The sequence below is a fragment of the Leptomonas pyrrhocoris genome (assembly GCF_001293395.1).
Source record: "Leptomonas pyrrhocoris isolate H10 chromosome Unknown, whole genome shotgun sequence".
NCBI classification, from domain to species: Eukaryota; Euglenozoa; class Kinetoplastea; order Trypanosomatida; family Trypanosomatidae; genus Leptomonas; species Leptomonas pyrrhocoris.
In genome coordinates, this window is record NW_015438364.1 from 817,735 (window position 1) to 835,995 (window position 18,261).

Below are 18,261 nucleotides of genomic sequence, written 5' to 3' on the forward strand. Positions count from 1 at the left end.
TCCTCAGCAAGGCGCAAACCGATTTCGTTTCGTTTCGTTTCTTTCTTTCTTTACTGCTTTATTTTAGCTTTCAGGCAACTAACATGTTTCGCCTGCGGAGACTTCTACAAAAAGAAAGAGCACGCAATGCATCAGAAATGGTTTTCGCATATAATCAGCATTTGTGAAAGGTTTAGAAAAAGAAAAAGAAAAACACACACCAGAGGATGAGAAGAAAAGGCAACGATTAGCTTTGGCTCATCAAAAACAACAACCACGCATATAGAAGAAAAAAAGAGAACATAAAAACCCAGGAAGAGGCAACTCAACTCAATCTCCTGAACAATGATGAAAGGAAGAAAACTGAAATAAGTTATCAACAGCCGGCGGGCTCTGTGGTGCTGCTGCTGTTGTTGCTTTTGTTGTTGCGGTGCTTCACGTACGCAGACTCAATGAACAAAGAAAAGAAAGATAGAGGCAGCGCTTTAAAAACAATATCAGATAAATCGTAACAGCTTCTGCCACACACAGGTAATCCCACCAGCAAGTTTAGAAGGAAAAATATTGGGGATCTTCAATCCTTGGTTCGTCGCCTCCTATCCCCGTTAGGGAGCTGGTAAGCGGTAGTCCCAATTGTTATGATGCACCATGATGAACCGAATCCCAAGCGGAATGTCAACAAGATCGGCCTCGCCGGTGAAGTTGTTGTACTGCAGGTAGACAAACTTCGCCGTCTCCGGTAGCTCCGTCAAGTTCACATGCCCCGTGAAAGCGTTGTGGCTGATGTCGAAGTAGGCGAGGCTCCGCGGCAGATCGGATATCTTGAACGGGCCACTGAAACGGTTCGACGACACATCCAGCGACAGCAAGCCCCGTGGGAGGCTTGACACGTTCATTTCTTCCTCGAAGCTGTTGTTGCTCAAACGCAGAACGTGCAGCACAGGTGGCAGGTGGTCCAGGGGGAGCCGTGTGAGCTGATTATGCGATAAGTCCAGCACCGTGAGGCGGGTGCAGGCGGCGAGACCGGGCAGGACGCCTTTCAGCCCGGAGTGGACGAAGTACGCCGCTTCAAGGGTTTTGCCCAACGCGCCATCGCAGAAGCTGCTCATCGGCTGGGGTTCTGTGGCGGTGATGTCCGGGTTGTCCTGCCCTTTCCTCGAGGGAGTCGACGTAAGCCCGGAGAGGTCCAGCACGGTTAAAGGCAGCGTTATGCTCTTCAGAGTGTCCCACTGAAACAGCACGCCGGTGTAGCTGAGATTCAGCTCCGTTGTCGCCTTCGGCAAGCGGCTCAGCACATCCAACACGCTGAGCCCTTCTAAAGGGACGTGCGAAATGTGGAGCGATGTCACGGTCGCGGGTACGGTGTGCACGTCGAAGCCGACGAGGGTGTTGTTATTGAAGTTGATGGAGGTCAGCTCTGGGTAGAGCAGGTCTGACTTGCTGAGGTTGGCCTCCGTAAGGCCGCAGCTCTCGCACTGCAACTTTTGCAGGTGATGCACACACTTCTTGCCGCTGTCCTGACCGCAGGTCAGGAGGGCCACACTACTTTCGCCCACCACGTTGCCGGGGTGTAGGAGCAGCGACGTGGAATTCCACGACGTGTTGACAGCAGAAAACACCTCCAGCTGACGTGGCAGCTCGGACAAGATCAACGTCTGTCGCAGAACGGAGTTGCGCACGAAGATGCGCTTCACCGTTGCTGGAAATCGATCCCAATTGACGCGTCCGTCTTGCAAATCGTCGATGATGACGTCAACGGCGTTGCCGGTGTCGTCGCAATGGTAGACATTGTGGCTACAGTACTGAAATCCTTTCTTCGTTTTTTTGAGTGCCTGTTGAACCTTCTCACGGACCGTCGCATCCTCGATGGCCATCTCAAGCGCCACCACCGCCTGGACGGACTTCGTCCACACCTCGGGAGAATCTTTTTTATTGGCCAGCTGAATGTCATCAAATCTTATCGCCGTGGCTGTCCAGAGCATAAGCATGGAAAAGACGAAGAACAAAGCGCAAGGCACCACACATTTGCTGCGTCGCGACGCCACACGGCCGCAACGTCTCCGCTCGGGCACCAAAACGCCCATTTCTGCTGGAGGCCGAGAGGGAAAATATATATACGATCAACTGTTAGTGGAAACCGCGTATGTGAAACTATGCGACGTCTGAGCTGAGTGTTATGTGAACACTAAAGAAAAGAAGGAGAGGCAAAGATGCAGAACAAGGAAACCAATGAGCTCGAAGGTGATGCGAAGAAGAAAAGCAAACGAGCTTTCAACTGTGTCGTGCACACGCCGTATACACACGACGCCTCTTTCGGACAGAAAGACAAAGAAAAGAAAAGAAACTTTGGTGAATCGATGAAGCCGTTAAGAAAAGAAAAGGATTAGGGGGAAAAAAGAGGGGACTGAATGAGAACTCGTCGAACAAAAAAACACGTAACAGAAAGAAGTAGCCTTAAGCAAAGCACACCTGTAAGTGTTTGCGTATGGTGCTTGCGTTGCCGAGCAATATGTGAGGCGACCGAGAGAATAAGAATAACAACAAACAAGAAGAGAGGACGTGCCGCAGCAATGGGGAGGGAGGGGAGGATTGAGGCAGGGGAACACACCCGGGAATAAGGGTACGAAGCGGAGACACAACAGGAATAGTCTTCTGAAAGCGCTCATCGTTGCATCTCTCTTTTCGAGAGGCCTTGCACTTTCATCGCCGCAGTTCGCGTCGGGTGCTGCTACGGCATCTCAGAAAAGGGCGTTTTAACCCCGCGCTGTGATGGAAAACGCCTTCACAAAGCCGTATTAGCCAAAAAAAAAAGCAACTGTGAGTTTTTCTCTTGTCTTGAAAGAAAAGAAAGAAGATAGCCTCTTTTCGTTTTGGAAGGCACTTCATAGTGAAAAACATAACATACATTAGCTACGATGACGTTCACGTCCCATGCGCGCCAGGAACGCCGTCAAACAACGCGGGAAGCACACCACGTACGCACCTGCGCGCCTTCCGTTGTTGCCGTTGCTCCCACACTGCCGCTCATGTCGCAGCACACCGTAAAAGGTGAAACGGCGTCTTGAAAGAAATGAAAGAGTAATTGCGACGAGCTACGGTTGATGCATTTTTGTTTTGTTGTTTAGTGCCGCTGATTTTTCTCTCCTTTCAGTGCTGGCGACACTCGCGATCTTCAAGGGCCTTCTTTGGCTTTTGTTTTTTCTCTTCCGCGCCAAACACGACAATTCTCGTTTATTATTTTAACGAGCGCCTTCTTTTTCTTTTTGTCTTTGTGGCTGTTGTTGATCTTCGATGTTTTTTTTTTTGGTGGTGGAAATGCGCTTTATGACTGCAGTGCGCAAACACCAAGCGAGCCTCCCTCCTCGTGTTTCTTTGGCATCTTTTGAGGAGACTCCCTTTCTCGCTTTTCAGCGGAGCAGCCCCTCCATTTAAATCTTTCCCGCAAGAAGATTGGGGATCATGTTGCCGGCGCTCTCCACCACAGTGTGCCACGTCGTTAACACATCCAAGGTCGAGGACAACATGTCGGCAAAACCAAAGAAGAGCATCGAGACGATGTTGCCACGGGCGTACTCCAGGGCCCAGCACTCATCCGGCATGCGGTACTGCTTCGCGACGCCGCGCGGCAAGAAGTGTTGGTCACCAGGGCGGTAGACCTCCCTCTTCTCCGCACCCGGCAGCGCCGCCCACTGCTCGCCCACCAGAATGTTAAAGAAATCCTCGGCCCAGAAATAGCGGCCGGTATGGCCTTCCGTGCCGACCGGCGTGCCAAATATGATGATGTACTCGGAGAAGGAGCAGTGCAGCACCGTCATGCTGCCCATCGCCCCGCCCGCGTTGTTCCACAGCCAGTGCCCCGTGTACCGCGTCGTCTTGGGGTAGGCCTCCAGCATCAGGCGGATCGTTTCATCAGTTATCTGCTTCGCCGTCGCGAGCTCGCCGTGGGCGGCCTTGGCGTTGGCGATGCTCGCCTGCGCAATCGCCTGCAGCCGGGCCGGATCGTACACCCAGTTCGACGGCTGATCGACGTAGCCAAAAAAGGCGACGATGGCGGCCACAATCATCACCACAATCACGGTTAAACGAAAGCAAGCCATTTTCGCTGCCGCTGCTGTTGTTCGTCGTGTTGCTGCAAAAAAAAAAATATGTTCGGACCGTGGCCGCTGTGCGCTCGCGCGTAGAAGGCGTAGTGGTATTCCAGGAGAGCAGCTGGTAAGTAGCGACAGAAAGGCCCTGCAGAGTAGAGTTATAAAGAAGGAAATCAAAAAAAAATAATAGTATTTGACGGAGACACACAAACCAAAAAAAGAAGAAGAACGATGTGGGCTGGCACACGTAAGGAAGATATGATCGCAAAAATCAGAATTTCTAGAGTATAAGTCCAACGAGTGGGTTTTGTTTGTGTTGTATGTGCGTTTATGTGTATGGGAGAGAGAGAGAAGGCAGTCAAAAAGAATGGGATGAAGAATGGAAACGGATTCCATCTAAGGGGTCGATCGCACTTGACAGAGGATGAGCACAACGCCAGTTTTTGGTGTGTGTGTGTGTGGGTGTGTGCACTTCTCCGCGACAAACTAAGTAGGTAACACAACAACCACCAGGCACTGCTCCCCGTACGTGTCCGTAAGAAACACACCCAACCTCTTCTCAAGTTCTAGAAGCACGCCACAGCTTCGAGTGTTAGAAACAAAAAAAAGGGCATCAAGAAGAGACGACTTGAACAGGCCAAAGGGATGCGAGTAGGGCTACACGATGAGTTCTTGATGTTGAATGTGTGTGTTCCTCGGCTCGACGGTTACGTTACACTCCCTTTCATAGGTTTCCCTCTGACTGGCTCGTACGCTTCTTTTTCCTTTTTCCACAGTGGAGAATCCGCCGCGAGTAACGGCCAGAGATTCGACGGGTGTGTGTGTGTGTGTGTGTCTTTCTTGCTGAGATGAACACCAGCAGCGCAGTCGGTGTTGGACAAGGAACAACAAAAATAAATAAATAAAAGGGCGAAGGACAGAACATCTAAGTACATCCGTGCATGATCGATGTTCGGTGGAAGCAAAACCAAAAAGAGTGGTAAAAAAAAAAACGTTCAAGACAAGAGAGAGAACAGCAAAAACAGGAAAGAAGAAATCCGCTCCACCTTCTGTCTCTGTCTCTCGCTCGCACGCTCGCTCTCTCCCCTCCTCTTCGTTTGAATGACGGTGCATGGGTGAGCACGTTTGCCACGTTTCGCTGCTCCTTTTTTTGAGGGAAAAAAGGAGAGGGGAGGAACATAAAAAGAACGAAGAGGTGCGGAGGGCGGCAAATGTGGACGTCTAGCGCAAAGATAACAACAACAGAAAAGAAGTCCGAAGACGGACCAATACAAAAGATACAGTGAGAAAACACCGAGGGGCGGGTACGCGACAACGGCGGCAACGACAACCTTCCCCACCAACAACGTAAATAGGAATCGAATAAGGATGGTCCCTGAGACGAAGAAAGAGCAAAGGTCTGAGATGCATTGGCACTTCCACCAATGGAATGCAGGAAACAGTAAAAGGCTAACTGTACAACAGTCAACGAGGGAGTTGATACATGGCTGAACCACACAGGAAAAAAAAAACGAAGAAGAGCAACGCAAAAAAAAGACAGCTAAAAAGCGAAGGGGAAGAGAATTACAACGACAACAAACAAACAAAAAAAGGTCGCTGTAGTACCATAAACGAGGCGTCCCAGCTTAGATGCAAGCTATGGAGAGCATTTTCCCTTCTTCGTTACCGATCTTCCCGCTCCTTTGTATCTTTCCTTTCTCTCCTCTCTTTTTCTTTTTACCGCTCATAACGCCAATCGATGCTCCACAATGAAAAGCTCGCAGCTACAGCTGAGACACCACCACACAGAGTCAGAGGCGGAAACTCCTCAAACAAACAATAATCAAGTGAAAAAAAAAAGATAGTTGGGAGGAGAGTGTCGCGCTGCTCAGTGACATACAATTCATTGCCGTCGCGCATCATACACATAAATAAGTGGAAAGGTTCACGCGGATCCTTAACAACAAAAAGTAAAAACACTGATTGTACAAAGCGGAGAGTCTGCCGGATTCCTCTTTCCCTCCCTTTCCAACTCTTGGCTCGCGTTTCCATTCATACCCGTGTATTTGCATGGCCCTCCTTCCAAAAAACAAAAAAGGGATGTGTGGATGCAACGGAAATTGTGAAGTCGCTCCTGCCCATCCCCTCTCTCTCCCTCCCTCTGGAAACCGCTAATTTTCTTCATAATAGCGGGAGAAGAAGGGGGAAGAAAACTGGAGTCCGTGTTTGTCGGCGGTGTTTACGCAAGCACTCGGAAACTTCAGCAATCGTCACGGAAACAAGAAGAAGAGCAGCAACAACAAAGGCGAGCACGTGGAAAGAGGGCAGCAGGAAAAAAAATGCAGAACACCGAACACAACACAGCACACACACACACACACACATAGATAGGTATATATGCAGGGCTTTTCTTTGTTTACTGTTCCGCACAACTTTGAAAAAGAGAAAAAGAAAAACGACACATAAACAATGAAAGAAAGTAAAAATGAGAACGGAGAGCGCCCCAGACGTTGTACCCACGTGCGCCGCAAAGAAAAAGTTGCAGGTCTCCGGTATTGCGGCATTATCTACTGCTTTTGTTGTTGTTTTGCTTGCGCTCCTTCTGAGCAGCCTTTGGGGGCGTCAATCCGGCCCGTACACCTCCGCGTACGCCTCTTGAAAAAAGCGATGGCGCACCACTTGGAGCACCGTAAAGCGCCGCTCCGGATCAAACACCAAAAGTCGGGCTACTAAATCGATTCCCGTTGTCCCTAAAAGGTTCTGCGCATTGCGCTCCTTTAAGAAAGCGCGCAGGTGACGCGCCAGCTTCTCCACGTGGGCCTGCAGCGCCGCCTCCGCATCGACGCCGTCGGCGGTCGCCTTCGCCTCGCCGTCGACGTCGCGGTATTTCTGCAGCACCTCCGCAAAGCGCTCCGCGTAGGGGTACTCCGTTAACCGCGGAAAGTTGAACAACGACGGCCGGCAGCCACGCGTGAAGATGTGCCGAAGCTCGTCGGCTTCATCGCGGCCTTTGAAGAGAACGCTGCCGGACGCCATTTCCACCAAGATGCAGCCCAGCGACCACGCGTCAGCGGAGAAGTGGTAGTTGGTGTTGCCCAACAGCACATCAGGACTGCGGTACCACAGCGTCACGGCCTCGTGCAGGTACTTCTTATAGGGGATATCCTCTAATCGGGAGAGACCGAAGTCGCCCACCTTCAGGTTGTACTGCTCGCCGGGCGGCAGCTGCGACTTGCCCTCCCCCTCGTCTTCGTCTTCCCGCCCCGAGTCCAGCGCTGGTCGCGGCGCCGGCACAACCGGGATGTCCGTCCGCCTCGCCAGCATCAAGTTCTGCGGTTTTAGATCGCGGTGGGAGATGTTGCGAGAGTGAAGAAAGGCGAGCCCTAAAATAAGTTCCACGGCCCATCGGCGGAAGACCTTCGTCGGCATCGCGTCGCCAAACTGGCGGTCTGATGTCTTCAGCGTCACCTTCAGATCGTGAATGAAGTGCCAAAGATCCCCGCCATCGCAGTAGTCCAAGGCCACGTAGGCGAGTTGCTCCTGCGGTCGCATGATGGTGTCACGCATGCCGATGAGGTAGCTACGCCCGCGATTGATGCGACGCCGCAGCGGGGAGGAGAGGTAGTCGTAGTCGTCGTTGCGGGAGGTGGAGGTGGCCAGCACCTCGTCATCCCACCTGCCGTTTGTGTTCACCGTATTGCTGTTGCCGAGGAAGGAGCAGGCGCTGCCCTCGTGCGGACGTGCAGCGGCGGAGGTGGTGGAACTGGTGCGGAAGACCACCCGCCCAGCGCGAAACGCCTCCACCTCGGCGTGCTCCCGATCAAAGGAACCCATGCTGATCTCGTCGAGCACCATAAACTCGCGCAGCGTAGCGGCCTGCAGCCCGTCCTCGACGCTCACGTTCTCCATCCGCTTCAGCACCATCTGCCCCGCTGTGTTTGTGCCGCTGCTGCTGCAGCTATCGCGGTGCCCGTTGCTCGCCCCACTGCTACTCCCATTCGTGTTGGTGGTGGATATCGTCGTGTTTTTGATCGCCTTCTCCACCAGCCCGCCGCCGGTCGAGCGCCACAGACTTGGCAGCTGCGTCGACGACGGCGGGGGCGGCACGGGCTGCGGGGATTGCATCGGATCAGTATGAATGACATCCGCCAGGTACACCTTACCGTAGGCGCCCCGACCAATTTCGTCGCGCAGGACGTACGTGCATCCGGTGCCTTCCACCGTCGTTAATCCACTGCTGTCGTCTGCTCCTACTCCTACTCCTGCTGCTGCTCCTCCTGCTGGTGCCGTCATACCGTTGGTCGTGGCAGGGGTGCCGGTCCCCGCTGGAGGTCGCTGTGGTTGCGGTGGTGGCTGCTGTGGTGGGATGGCAGTGGGGGCGGACCCAACGGAAGGTTCGTGACGGGCAAAGGCCGCGCCGTCGCCGTCGCCGTCTTTGGCTTTTGCGGGGAAATAAGGCCGCCGCTGGATGTCGTTGCTCGCAGGGGAGGCGTGCGCTTTTCGGAGGTCACTGAGACCTTTCACGCTCCCGTGCCGCACCTCCGTCTGCATGAACTTCGTGTTGTTGTTGCCGTTTTCTTCTCTTTTGATTTTGTAGCTGCCGCTTTCGCCTTCACCTCTTTCGTTTGGTGCCTGCAGGATCAACAGTGCTCTTTTCTTTTGAATTTCAGGAGGGTGCCGCTCTCGCCGTACTCTCCGAAGATGTATACTTAAATATATTATAAACAAGAGAGGGAGCGAAGGAGTCGGCGAAACCAGATGAGCGAAGATAACAACGGAAAGCCCACAAGAGGTCTTGCGAATGCGAACGCCAGAGAACACAAAAAGGCCAAAAAAAAAGTCAACAAATAACGACAGTAGCAGGAGTTAATAAATGAAGCAGCACGGCAGAGAGCTGAGCAAAGGGAGCAACAGTAAACAAGCCGTGGCGTTCCCTGTCAGCAGTGGAACGCACGAGTGAAGTCCCTCACAAGCAAAACAGCAAAAAAGAAGAAGAAGAAGAAGCGCGCACACACACACACACAGAAAAAGAGCGCTCTTTGGCTCTGGACTATGCGATCCAGTGTCGCCTCTTCGCGGATCCTTTCGACCGCACAGAAGACGTCACCTGAGCAATAAACTGACTAACTCACTCTGCAAACGACGACTGGGCGCGCGTCAAGTAGACGACAACGGCAGCACCGAAGAGAAGAGACAAAAACAACAACAGCAAAAAAGAGGAGAGGACTAAAAAAAAGAAAACACTCAGATGTAAGATCAGCAGTTTATGTACTATAGAAAAGCCTACGATGCGGCAAAATGTTTTTTTTCCTTGAAAGCGGGAAGGTAAAACGCACCTCTACCCCAAACAGAGAAAGAGAGAAGAAGAAGGTATCCACACACACACGCGCGCGCTCACACACGACGATGAAGTAAATCTCCGCAATGAAGGCTACGAGTCATACAAATTGGGCCAACAGTAGCACTCTCATAAGAGAAAAGAAGAGAGAGTAGAAAGGGTCTTAGAAAAAAAAAAGGAAGGAGGAGGGAGCTTTAGAAATGACGGAAGACAAAGACTACAAAAAAGAAAAGCCGACAAGGAAAACGAAAAGGGCTAAAACACGCACACACGATATTCGAACTTGTCGTCCGTGATGAACTAAATAAACAAAGCTCAACAACACTTCACCGCAATAAGCAAGAAGAGCAAAAAAACAAAAACGGGAACTTGTAGAAGACTACATAAAAAGCTCCTACGCTTTTCATTCCTTCTCAGGAAAAGAAAACAAAACCAAAGCGTTGCTTGTGGCGCGCAATCTTTTTGTTTTCCTCTTCCCTGCTCTGTGCAGGAAAGAGCAGCCGTAAAAGTGAAGTGGAGAGAGAGAGAGCGTGTGTGGAGGAAAGGAGGTCTCAAAAAGACGTAAACACAGTTAGGGGGAAAGAGAAAGTGAAGAAGAGAAAGAGGCAGAAGAGAACTGAATAACTGAGGGGATGAAATAGATGTGGTGAGAGAGGGAGGGAGAGGAGCAGCAACGCGATGCCGCACAGCACGTCAGCGTTCAACTGCTGCTGTTCAGTTCACTTGTGGGTTGGACGTGCAGAAAAGCAGCAGTTGTGAGCGTGGGAAATACAATTATGGATCTTGCTTCTTGAAAGAGGTGGATAGGGAAAGGAAAGGGGTTGGTTTTTTATACAGGAGTAGAAGGGAAGGTCGCAGCAGCAAAAGTACAGGCGTTTCGTTGCTGTTGGTGTTTATTGTCCCTCACCCTTGGTTCGCAGTAAACACGAGAGCAGCATGTACGTTACCGGAAAGGGCTACAATAACACACACACACACACACCAAAAAAAAGGAGGGGGAATTCCGAATGAGCCAGACATCAGTCACGGAGGAAAAAAAAACCCGCTGGCTGAGTATCGAAACTGACCGGGAATGCGAGATCGTCCATTCGCACGCGTCAGCATTGAGTGGCGCACGAGACGAGAGGTAAAACCAATCCTCCTACACCCCCCCCCCTTCGTTTTCTACAGTGAGGGTTTGTACGTTGGTACGCCTTCTTGGCATTAATTGAACTCGTTCTTCTTCTTTTTCTCTTTTCTCGCTATGATTGAGAATGCGATGCGGCAGCGCTTCAAGTCGATCATAAATCCTTCTAAAACACTCAGAGATCAACAAAATGAGGAAAACAGGAAAAAGTAGAGGAGAAAAGCAACGCATCGCAGACAGCGTGTTACGTACACTCCCGCAGGCAGCTGCACACACAAGCACACACAGGCTTCTGTGCAGAAACACATCTTTTTTATTTTAAAATGTATAGGAGTAAGACACTATCGTTGATGTATCTCCGTCATCTTCCCGAAAAGAACATCACGGAGGAAACAAAATAATGGACGGAGAAAAGACAACGGTAGAGTTACAAGCACAAGCACATCATCGAACTGAAAGGTTGAAACCCAAAGAAAGACGGAATAGACGCAGTTCGAAGGGAGAGAGATGAAAACGGAGAGAGGGAGTCAACGTCGAAAGGGAAAAAGACGTAAAAGATCCAACGCGCATAAATAAAAAGAAGAAGAAAAGGCGCATGCATGTAAAAGAAAAGGCTCGTGGTTTTTCATTTCTCTTGCGGTTGGGGGAAGGGGGGGGGGGCCAGTTATGTGTCTCGAGAAGCAGTTTCTCTCGGTGTCTCAGATGCACATGGGGGAGGGGAGCAGCCTCGGGAACAGATTCGGCTGCCGTCCTTTCGTTACTGTTTGTTTTCACGTGCGTGCCTACTGTGGGCTCGACATGCGTGAGTCACACCTTCGCTTCCCACCCTTCGACTATAGGTTTCCTTCACCTCGCACCTTCCCCTTCTTTCCCTCCACCTCTTTTTTCTTTTCCGTTTCTTCTTGCGGTTACGCGTTCACTTCCTCATCACGGCGCTTGATGGATTCGAAGCTGTACGGCTGGCCGGAAATGCGTTCGTACAGGTCAAGGACATCCGCCGCGGCGCTCTCGAAGTGCGTGGCGGCGTCGTAGCTCTTGCTGATGTAGCAGCGGCTGGTGCTGCCGTCCTCTAACGGCTGATACAGGTCCGACACCGACACGAAGGTCTCGAGCGTGGGGCCAATCAGCTTGAGACCCGCGGCGAGGTCCGCCTTAGGGTTCGCGAAGTTCTCCACGACGGTGCCGATGATGACGATGTACTTCCCCTCCGGGCACACCTTGTCCTCCTCGCACAGCTGCAGGATGTACACGTCGTTCTTGCGCTTCAGCTCCGACTGAGGGATGATGATCTGACACGCGTTGGCGGCCGGCTTCAGGTTGGGGATGGGGTGATCCATAACCGCAATGCAGCGGACCACCTTCCCGCACGGCTTGACGCGGTCCGGGAAGTAGGAGGGGTCGCCCACCACCATCTTCGCATACGCCTTCTTGCCGCCGCTCTCGATGGACTCAAAGACGCCGTTGGCGTCGAAGTTGACCTTGTCGACGGGGGTCTGCAGCATGTACGTGCCGCCGTACACGGCGGAGAGGCGCGAGAAGGCCTGGGGCAGCTCACCGCTGCCGTAGAGCGGGTATACGTAGGGGGAGCGGCTGTACATGAGAAAGGAGTCGCGGTAAAGTTTGCTGCGCAGCACCGTCTCCAGCGCGGGCTTCTGCAGGTAGTCGTCGTTGCTCTGCAGTGCGATGGCGTGGCCGACAAAGGTGATAGTGTCGCTGCCCAGCCCGAACTCACTAAAGAGCTGCGCAGCCGTCATCACCCGCAGGTTGTGCCCCTTGTAGGTGCGGCTGTCCCTCTCGTCGTAGTCGGAGACGTACTGCAGAAACTTGCCAAGACGGCGCTTCTCGAAGAAGCCCATCAGCGAGGACGAGAGCGCCTCCATCTCGGTCGACGGCACCTTCGCAACTTTGCCATCCTTCATCACAAAGGAGCAGTCGAGCAGCATGAACTCCATGCTGTAGCGGTCTACCACGGTAGCGCGCAGGATCTTCACGAGCTCGCCGGCGCACATGAGCACCTTAGGGATGAGATCGACGCAGTACAGGTGGCTGCGACCAAGCGAAGCTGGCGGGGTGCCCTTGTCGAATTTTTGGTACAGCTGCTCCAGGTTCAGCGAGGCGCTCTCGCCGCCGTAGTACGGGTTGCGGTCCACGTGCAGCACCTTGTAGCCGTTCACAGAGAGCAGGCCCGACAGCACGCACTCCACCAGGCCCGTGCCACACACAATCGCGTCGTACGTCTCATCCATTTTTTTTTTTGGTTGTTGACTTCTGTATGAGGTTGTATAGATGAAATAACAATGCGCACTTGCTACGCCTCTGCTTTTTTTTTCTTCTGTCTTCTGTGAGGACACTCTTCGAACTGTATGGGATTCTTCTTCGTATGAAACTAGAATTCTCATGGCAAGACGCTCGTGAAGGCGGGAGGAAGAGGGAGTGAGCGGAGGACAACACAACGAACTCACAACGGAACAACACTTGCGGGTGTCTGCCGCCCATTCAACACGAGAACTCAAGAAAAGCAGCAACAACCAGAAAAAAACAAAGCGTAGCAGAATTGACTGTTAGTCAGCTTGATGATAGTGCCTTGATATGCTGCCCTTTTTTGTATGTGTGCGTGTGCGTGTGCGTGTGTGTTTGCATGTGTGTTTCTTGTTTTTTTTTAATGGCTCTTTTTTTACGAGGGAGGCAAGTCGTGCTGGTGAACAACGATACGCGAAATTTACTTACGCAGTTTCAGCGGCGCCACAGTCGGCGCCTCATCACTCGTCCTGCTCCGCCACTCCGCCGCCCGCTCCGCACGGGTTGGACGCGCGAAGTCCGGCACCGCCACCACCCGCGAGGCCGGCGACGGCGCGCACGTTGGATTGAGCTGCAGTGCAGTGCGGTGGTTGCGCCCTATCACGTGCTCCGGCATCCGGTGCCACCCAATGACGCAGTCGCAGCAGTAGCAGTAGTTCAGCACAGGTGGCAGCCGCAGACGTCGCGCCTCTGCATCGTGCTGCATCTTATCGGAGAGGACAACTTGTCGACGTGCGGCGTCGTCGCGGCGGGCATCGTCCCGCTTGTCGCGGAAGGCGTCGAGCACCGCGCCGTCGGTCGTAAACTGCGCCTCAGCGTACTTCAGCAGGCAGCGGGCGTCCACAAAGTTCTTCATTGCCGCCGTCAGCGTCGACGACGTCTGGGCAGCCTCATCAGTGTAGCCCATGACACGTATGCATTGCTCCACCGCCATGCTCGTCGCCTCCAGGGTGCTGACGCCGCTCTCGCGGGTGCGCTTGCGTAACGCCTGAAAGAGCGACTCGTAGCTGTCCGGGATCTCCAACCGCACACGCGGGATGAACTTGCTCAGCTTACGGTTCAGGGAGAGGGCCTGCCCCCAAGTGCTGTCTAACAGAATGAGATGCATCTTCTTGTGCGCTGCGCGTTGCACCGTCGCATCGCCATGACCATCATCATACGCTGTTTCCGAATTGGCTGCATAGCTCGGTGCCACACACCCGCTGTCTTCTTCGAACTTCAAAGGCTCTGCCTCATCAACGTCTCCGCTTCTTTCGACCATCTTGTTTTCCTCGATGTCGTCGTGCACCTCCGACGGCGTCAGCCCGAGTTGCTTCCTTCGGATAAACTCGTCCATCCTAGTGGACTCCGCAGACGGGTACAGCGAGACGTTGTACACCACCACAGGCGAGCCGACGCCTTCTGCAGAGCGGGACAACGGCTGCGCCAGAGGAGACAACGCGACACTGTTTGCCGCCTCTTCGTCTCCGCCTTCGCTACTACGTCGGACGCAGCAGGGCTCCAACGCACGCAGGTAGAAGTCGTCCGCGTCCATCCCCCACACTCGTATCGGCGCACCGAGGAGGTAGGCGGCGATGTGGCCCGAGTTGGTGCTCCGCATCACCTCCTCACTGTGCAGCAGCATCGTCACCTCGACGTGGGCATCCAAGACGTGGGCTGGCATGGCCGCCCTGTAGGCGTCGAGCTGCGCACACACGCACATGTTTCGTGGAAACCAGCACCACAGGCAGATGTCCCGTCGATGGGCCCGCCACAGCTCTACCGTCAGCCGACGCCGCACTGTCACGGCGAGCCGATCCTCTGGGGTGATGCTCGCTAAGAAGGCCTTCCACTCGGCGGAGTCCTCAAAGCTCAAATAAATGGTCGGCGGCTGCCTCGACGACGTCGATGCATTCATGCCGGAAGCGCTGCGCTCTGATGCCCCCTGGCCAGTGGTGGTGGCCGTGGCCGTGGCGGCGGAGGCGAGGATGTCGACAAGCGCACTCGTCGGCTTACGTTTGTTAATGCGGATGTTGCGCTGTCGCACGCTCGCCTCATGGCGGGCCGTGGCCTCCTTTACCGCCTCCAGGTGCTGCGCGATGGCGTCGTCTTCGGCCGTCGTGCGTGGCGGCACGGTCGCCTGCGGGGTGCCGTAGTGCTGCAGCCCGACGTACTCGAGCAGACGCATCATGGATCTGCGGTAAGGGTTCGCCGCGGAGCCGCAAGAGGAGACGAGCTCCTCGCACATGTGTGCCCCGGAAGCGGCGAAGAAAACAGGAGATGTGGTCTTCATGCACAAGGCAACAAGATACTCCCTTAAATATATATGTATCGCTGGTGGAGGGAGCTGCGGATGTAACGCTCCTTTGCTATGGGCAGGGTGACGGGGAGGACGCACACCCCATAAGTGAAAAGGAAGAAGAGGAAAGGAGGCAAAGAACGTCTTGAGTAGCAAGATGAGGCATCGGGGGAGAGAAGGGGAAAGAGATATATATATATATAGCATACACGCCGGGATGCATGCAGTATGATAGTTCCTGTACGAGCAGCGAAACAAAGGAGGAAATGAAAGCTACAACGCATCCCTTTTTCTTTTTTTATTCTACGTGTTGATCCGTGGAGCAGTGCATCATAGAAATCTGTTTTTGTTAAGGCCCACACGTTAGAAGCAGTGCTTCTTCCTTCTTTAACGTACTGGGCTGTGACGACGCAGACTGCGCGCACCACACACGCATTCACCGGACCGCCTCCCCCATCCCTCCATCTCAGCACGCCGTCGCACGTACCACAGTTCTGTCTCTCTCACGATTATAGAACGGTATTATTCGTCAATCTCTGTGGAAAAAAAAAGGGGGCGGGGTGAAGAAGAAACCATGAATCTTGCCGTGCCCAGCTCGCGGTGTCATCTGCAGATGTGAGATGGCCAACACGAAGAAAACCTCTGCCAGCCCCCGTTAAAGGATCTCCGCCGTCGCCTTCCCATGGCACGCAGGACAGTTCCTGCCCCGGCTGCGGGGCGAGTGCGACAGCCGCGTCCCCAGCGACGCCTCCCACTCGTGTCCACACGACCCACAGAGCCACCACACCTTCGTTTTGCGGTCCGTCGGTGCCAGCTGGTCAATGCGCAGATCACCGTTCTTGAGCGGGTGCCACTCCAGCTGCAAAGCACTCGCCGCGGAGCCGGCCGCGTCAGCCGAGGTGGAACGCAGCAACGCACACGACGGGCACTGCGTCTTGTCCTGCACCCGGTCCCGCACCCGCGCCGTGTAGGTCTCCCGGCACGTAGGGCAGGTCCAGTATGCCACCTCCCTGCTGTCCGCCGCGATCTCCTCCGGCTTTAAGAAGGGATTGTTGCGGTTGTAGTCCCAGAGCTGCAGCAGGTCTGGGCGTACGGTGGACATGGTGGTGCGGTGCTCCGCCGCGCAGTGCGGGCAGCCGTTCTTCAAAATGCACCGCACGAAAACCCCACACGACCACGTCTTCGCACAGACCGGGCAGCGCCACGCGGCGACCTCCGCGGAGTCGATGCGCACCTCTTCTACCGGCACCTTGTTGGATTGCGGGCCGGCCGCCGTGTACTCCGCTGCGAGATCGGGGAAGGCGACGGACAGATACTTGTTCGCCACCTCTTCATCGTGGGGGGACGTGTCCAACGCTGTCGTTTCCCCGCCGACGGCGTTCGAAGTCGACGACGTCGCCGTGTCCTCCTCGTCCTCCTCTGCATCTCCATCTTCGCCTGCGTTGCCTTGGCCGGCGCGTCTGCGTGCAGCTGCTGATGCGCTGCGCTTCCGCCCCGGTTCGTCGTCCTTCCCCTCCAGCGCCAGATTCGCCACCGCACCCTTGGTGTTCTCTGTCTCCTCCGCACCGTCCACACGAGTTTCGTCCTCCTCATCTTCGCCGCCGTGGTGGCGGTAACGGCGGGACACCTCGGCATCGTCCTCGTCGTGCGCCGGCGCCGTCGGATCCTCTGTGGGGGTCTCCACACCCTCCAGTTCATCTTCTGCGTTGTCGTCCTCGCCCATAAGACCACCGCGCCTGTTGGACCCACCCCGGCCAATCCGCTTTGTCATGGGAGAGACAAGCGCCGTTTCGTCTTCGCCGTTATCGTCATCCTCCCCTGCACGGTGGAGAAATGGTTCTCCTCCTTTATCATCCTTCTCCGCATGCGCGGCACGCTGCGCATCGACTGCCGACGTTGCAGCAGTGATGCGGGTGGCTGCGTTACCTCTCTCTCTCCCTCTCTCTCTACCTCTGCCTCGGCCAGCACTGGACTTCTGCGCCACGCCTGAGCCAAATCGTCGGGACGTGGTTAAAGAGCCCGCGGCGCCATCGATGAACAGTTCGCTCGACGTCGTCCGCAAGAGAGTGGCTGGTGTGGACACACGCAGCAGAATACGCGGCTCGCCACGACAGCAGGCAGCGACTGAAGTCGCCAATGTCAAGAGTCGAGTTGGCTGGCGTGCGCAGCTTCGTAAAGCCACGCTGACGACGAACATGACTCACCAGAGATGAGACGCCTCTTCTATTTCCCTTTCCTTTTCCTTTTAAGGTTAATGAACCGTGTTTTTTATTCTGTTTCCTTTTACGTATATTTCAAGAGCCCAGCGCGTGCCGATGCCAACGCTCGTCGATAAACCAAGAAAGCTTACACGCTGTTAAAGAGCTCGAGTGGAGGCGATGGTGGTCAAACACCGAAGGAATAGAGGCGAGAGAAAGAGGCGAGGAGAGGAAAGCTGAATGCGACGTTCGCCGCTTCATACGGTTCTGCCAAGCCCAAATATTTAATAACCACGCCCGCCTTGCCGCCGAAAAAGGGGGCGAAACAGGAGAAATAATCACAACGTCTTGTGTGTCTTGTGGAGACCTAACTGTGAAGTGGTGAGATGAGCGGACTTTTCTCGTCTGTCAGTCCTCCAAAGGACAAGTTGCTGGAGCCCCGCCTAGTGCCAGACACCATACGGCACAGGGGTGATATTTGTTTCTCTGTTTTTGATCTCTGCGTTAAGAACTCTCATGCGTGCAGAGCGGAGAAGTCATGAGGAGGAGGGAAGAGGAATCGTCAGGGTACAAACCAAAGGCAAGAAAAGACACAAATCGTCTCTCCGCAGCTACATGAGTGGCGGTAACACAGTTAAAGAGGGAGAGAGAGAAACAAAAAGGGGCTGCGGCAACGCGGTGCAATTGCGGAAGTCGGAAACGCCGCAGCTTCAAACACGCAAACAAACAACAACAAAGAGAAGGTGCAACACTCCAAGATGGAAAGAAAAAATGAAACAAGAGAAATGAAGCGGCGCCAGAAATGTGCTATAAATGGGGCAACAACAATTATGAGGAAGATGAGTGGGAACAGAACAAGAACAGCACACCAACACACGCCCAGGCAGCGATGACGAAGAAAACGTTAGCGTAGTTAATATCCATATAAATATAGCTATATATATATATATATATATATATATATATATAGTAGTAGT

The 18,261-nt window shown here is 53.8% G+C and overlaps 6 protein-coding genes across 6 annotated transcripts; all 6 read right to left on the reverse strand.

Annotated features, from left to right (window-relative positions):
- Positions 1-584: 584 nt before the first annotated feature.
- ABB37_04804 (hypothetical protein) lies at positions 585-2,471 on the reverse strand (the record flags this gene model as incomplete). The annotated part of the gene is made up of 1 exon (XM_015802603.1): positions 585-2,471. The coding sequence occupies exon 1, from the start codon at positions 2,061-2,063 to the stop codon at positions 585-587; it is 1,479 nt and encodes a 492-aa protein (XP_015659047.1). The 5' UTR covers positions 2,064-2,471.
- Positions 2,472-3,407: 936 nt separating this feature from the next.
- ABB37_04805 (putative mitochondrial C-8 sterol isomerase-like protein) lies at positions 3,408-4,348 on the reverse strand (the record flags this gene model as incomplete). The annotated part of the gene is made up of 1 exon (XM_015802604.1): positions 3,408-4,348. The coding sequence occupies exon 1, from the start codon at positions 4,074-4,076 to the stop codon at positions 3,408-3,410; it is 669 nt and encodes a 222-aa protein (XP_015659048.1). The 5' UTR covers positions 4,077-4,348.
- A 2,320-nt stretch (positions 4,349-6,668) lies between these two features.
- Positions 6,669-8,339, reverse strand: ABB37_04806 (putative protein kinase; the record flags this gene model as incomplete). Its single annotated transcript, XM_015802605.1, has 1 exon — positions 6,669-8,339. The coding sequence occupies one exon, from the start codon at positions 8,337-8,339 to the stop codon at positions 6,669-6,671; it is 1,671 nt and encodes a 556-aa protein (XP_015659049.1).
- Positions 8,340-11,418: 3,079 nt separating this feature from the next.
- ABB37_04807 (putative rab-GDP dissociation inhibitor) lies at positions 11,419-12,885 on the reverse strand (the record flags this gene model as incomplete). Its single annotated transcript, XM_015802606.1, has 1 exon — positions 11,419-12,885. Exon 1 carries the CDS (start codon positions 12,754-12,756, stop codon positions 11,419-11,421), a length of 1,338 nt encoding a protein of 445 aa, XP_015659050.1. The 5' UTR covers positions 12,757-12,885.
- Positions 12,886-13,229: 344 nt separating this feature from the next.
- Positions 13,230-15,157, reverse strand: ABB37_04808 (hypothetical protein; the record flags this gene model as incomplete). The annotated part of the gene is made up of 1 exon (XM_015802607.1): positions 13,230-15,157. Exon 1 carries the CDS (start codon positions 15,078-15,080, stop codon positions 13,230-13,232), a length of 1,851 nt encoding a protein of 616 aa, XP_015659051.1. The 5' UTR covers positions 15,081-15,157.
- A 584-nt stretch (positions 15,158-15,741) lies between these two features.
- ABB37_04809 (putative mitochondrial hypothetical protein) lies at positions 15,742-17,440 on the reverse strand (the record flags this gene model as incomplete). The annotated part of the gene is made up of 1 exon (XM_015802608.1): positions 15,742-17,440. The coding sequence occupies exon 1, from the start codon at positions 16,855-16,857 to the stop codon at positions 15,742-15,744; it is 1,116 nt and encodes a 371-aa protein (XP_015659052.1). The 5' UTR covers positions 16,858-17,440.
- Positions 17,441-18,261: the final 821 nt, after the last annotated feature.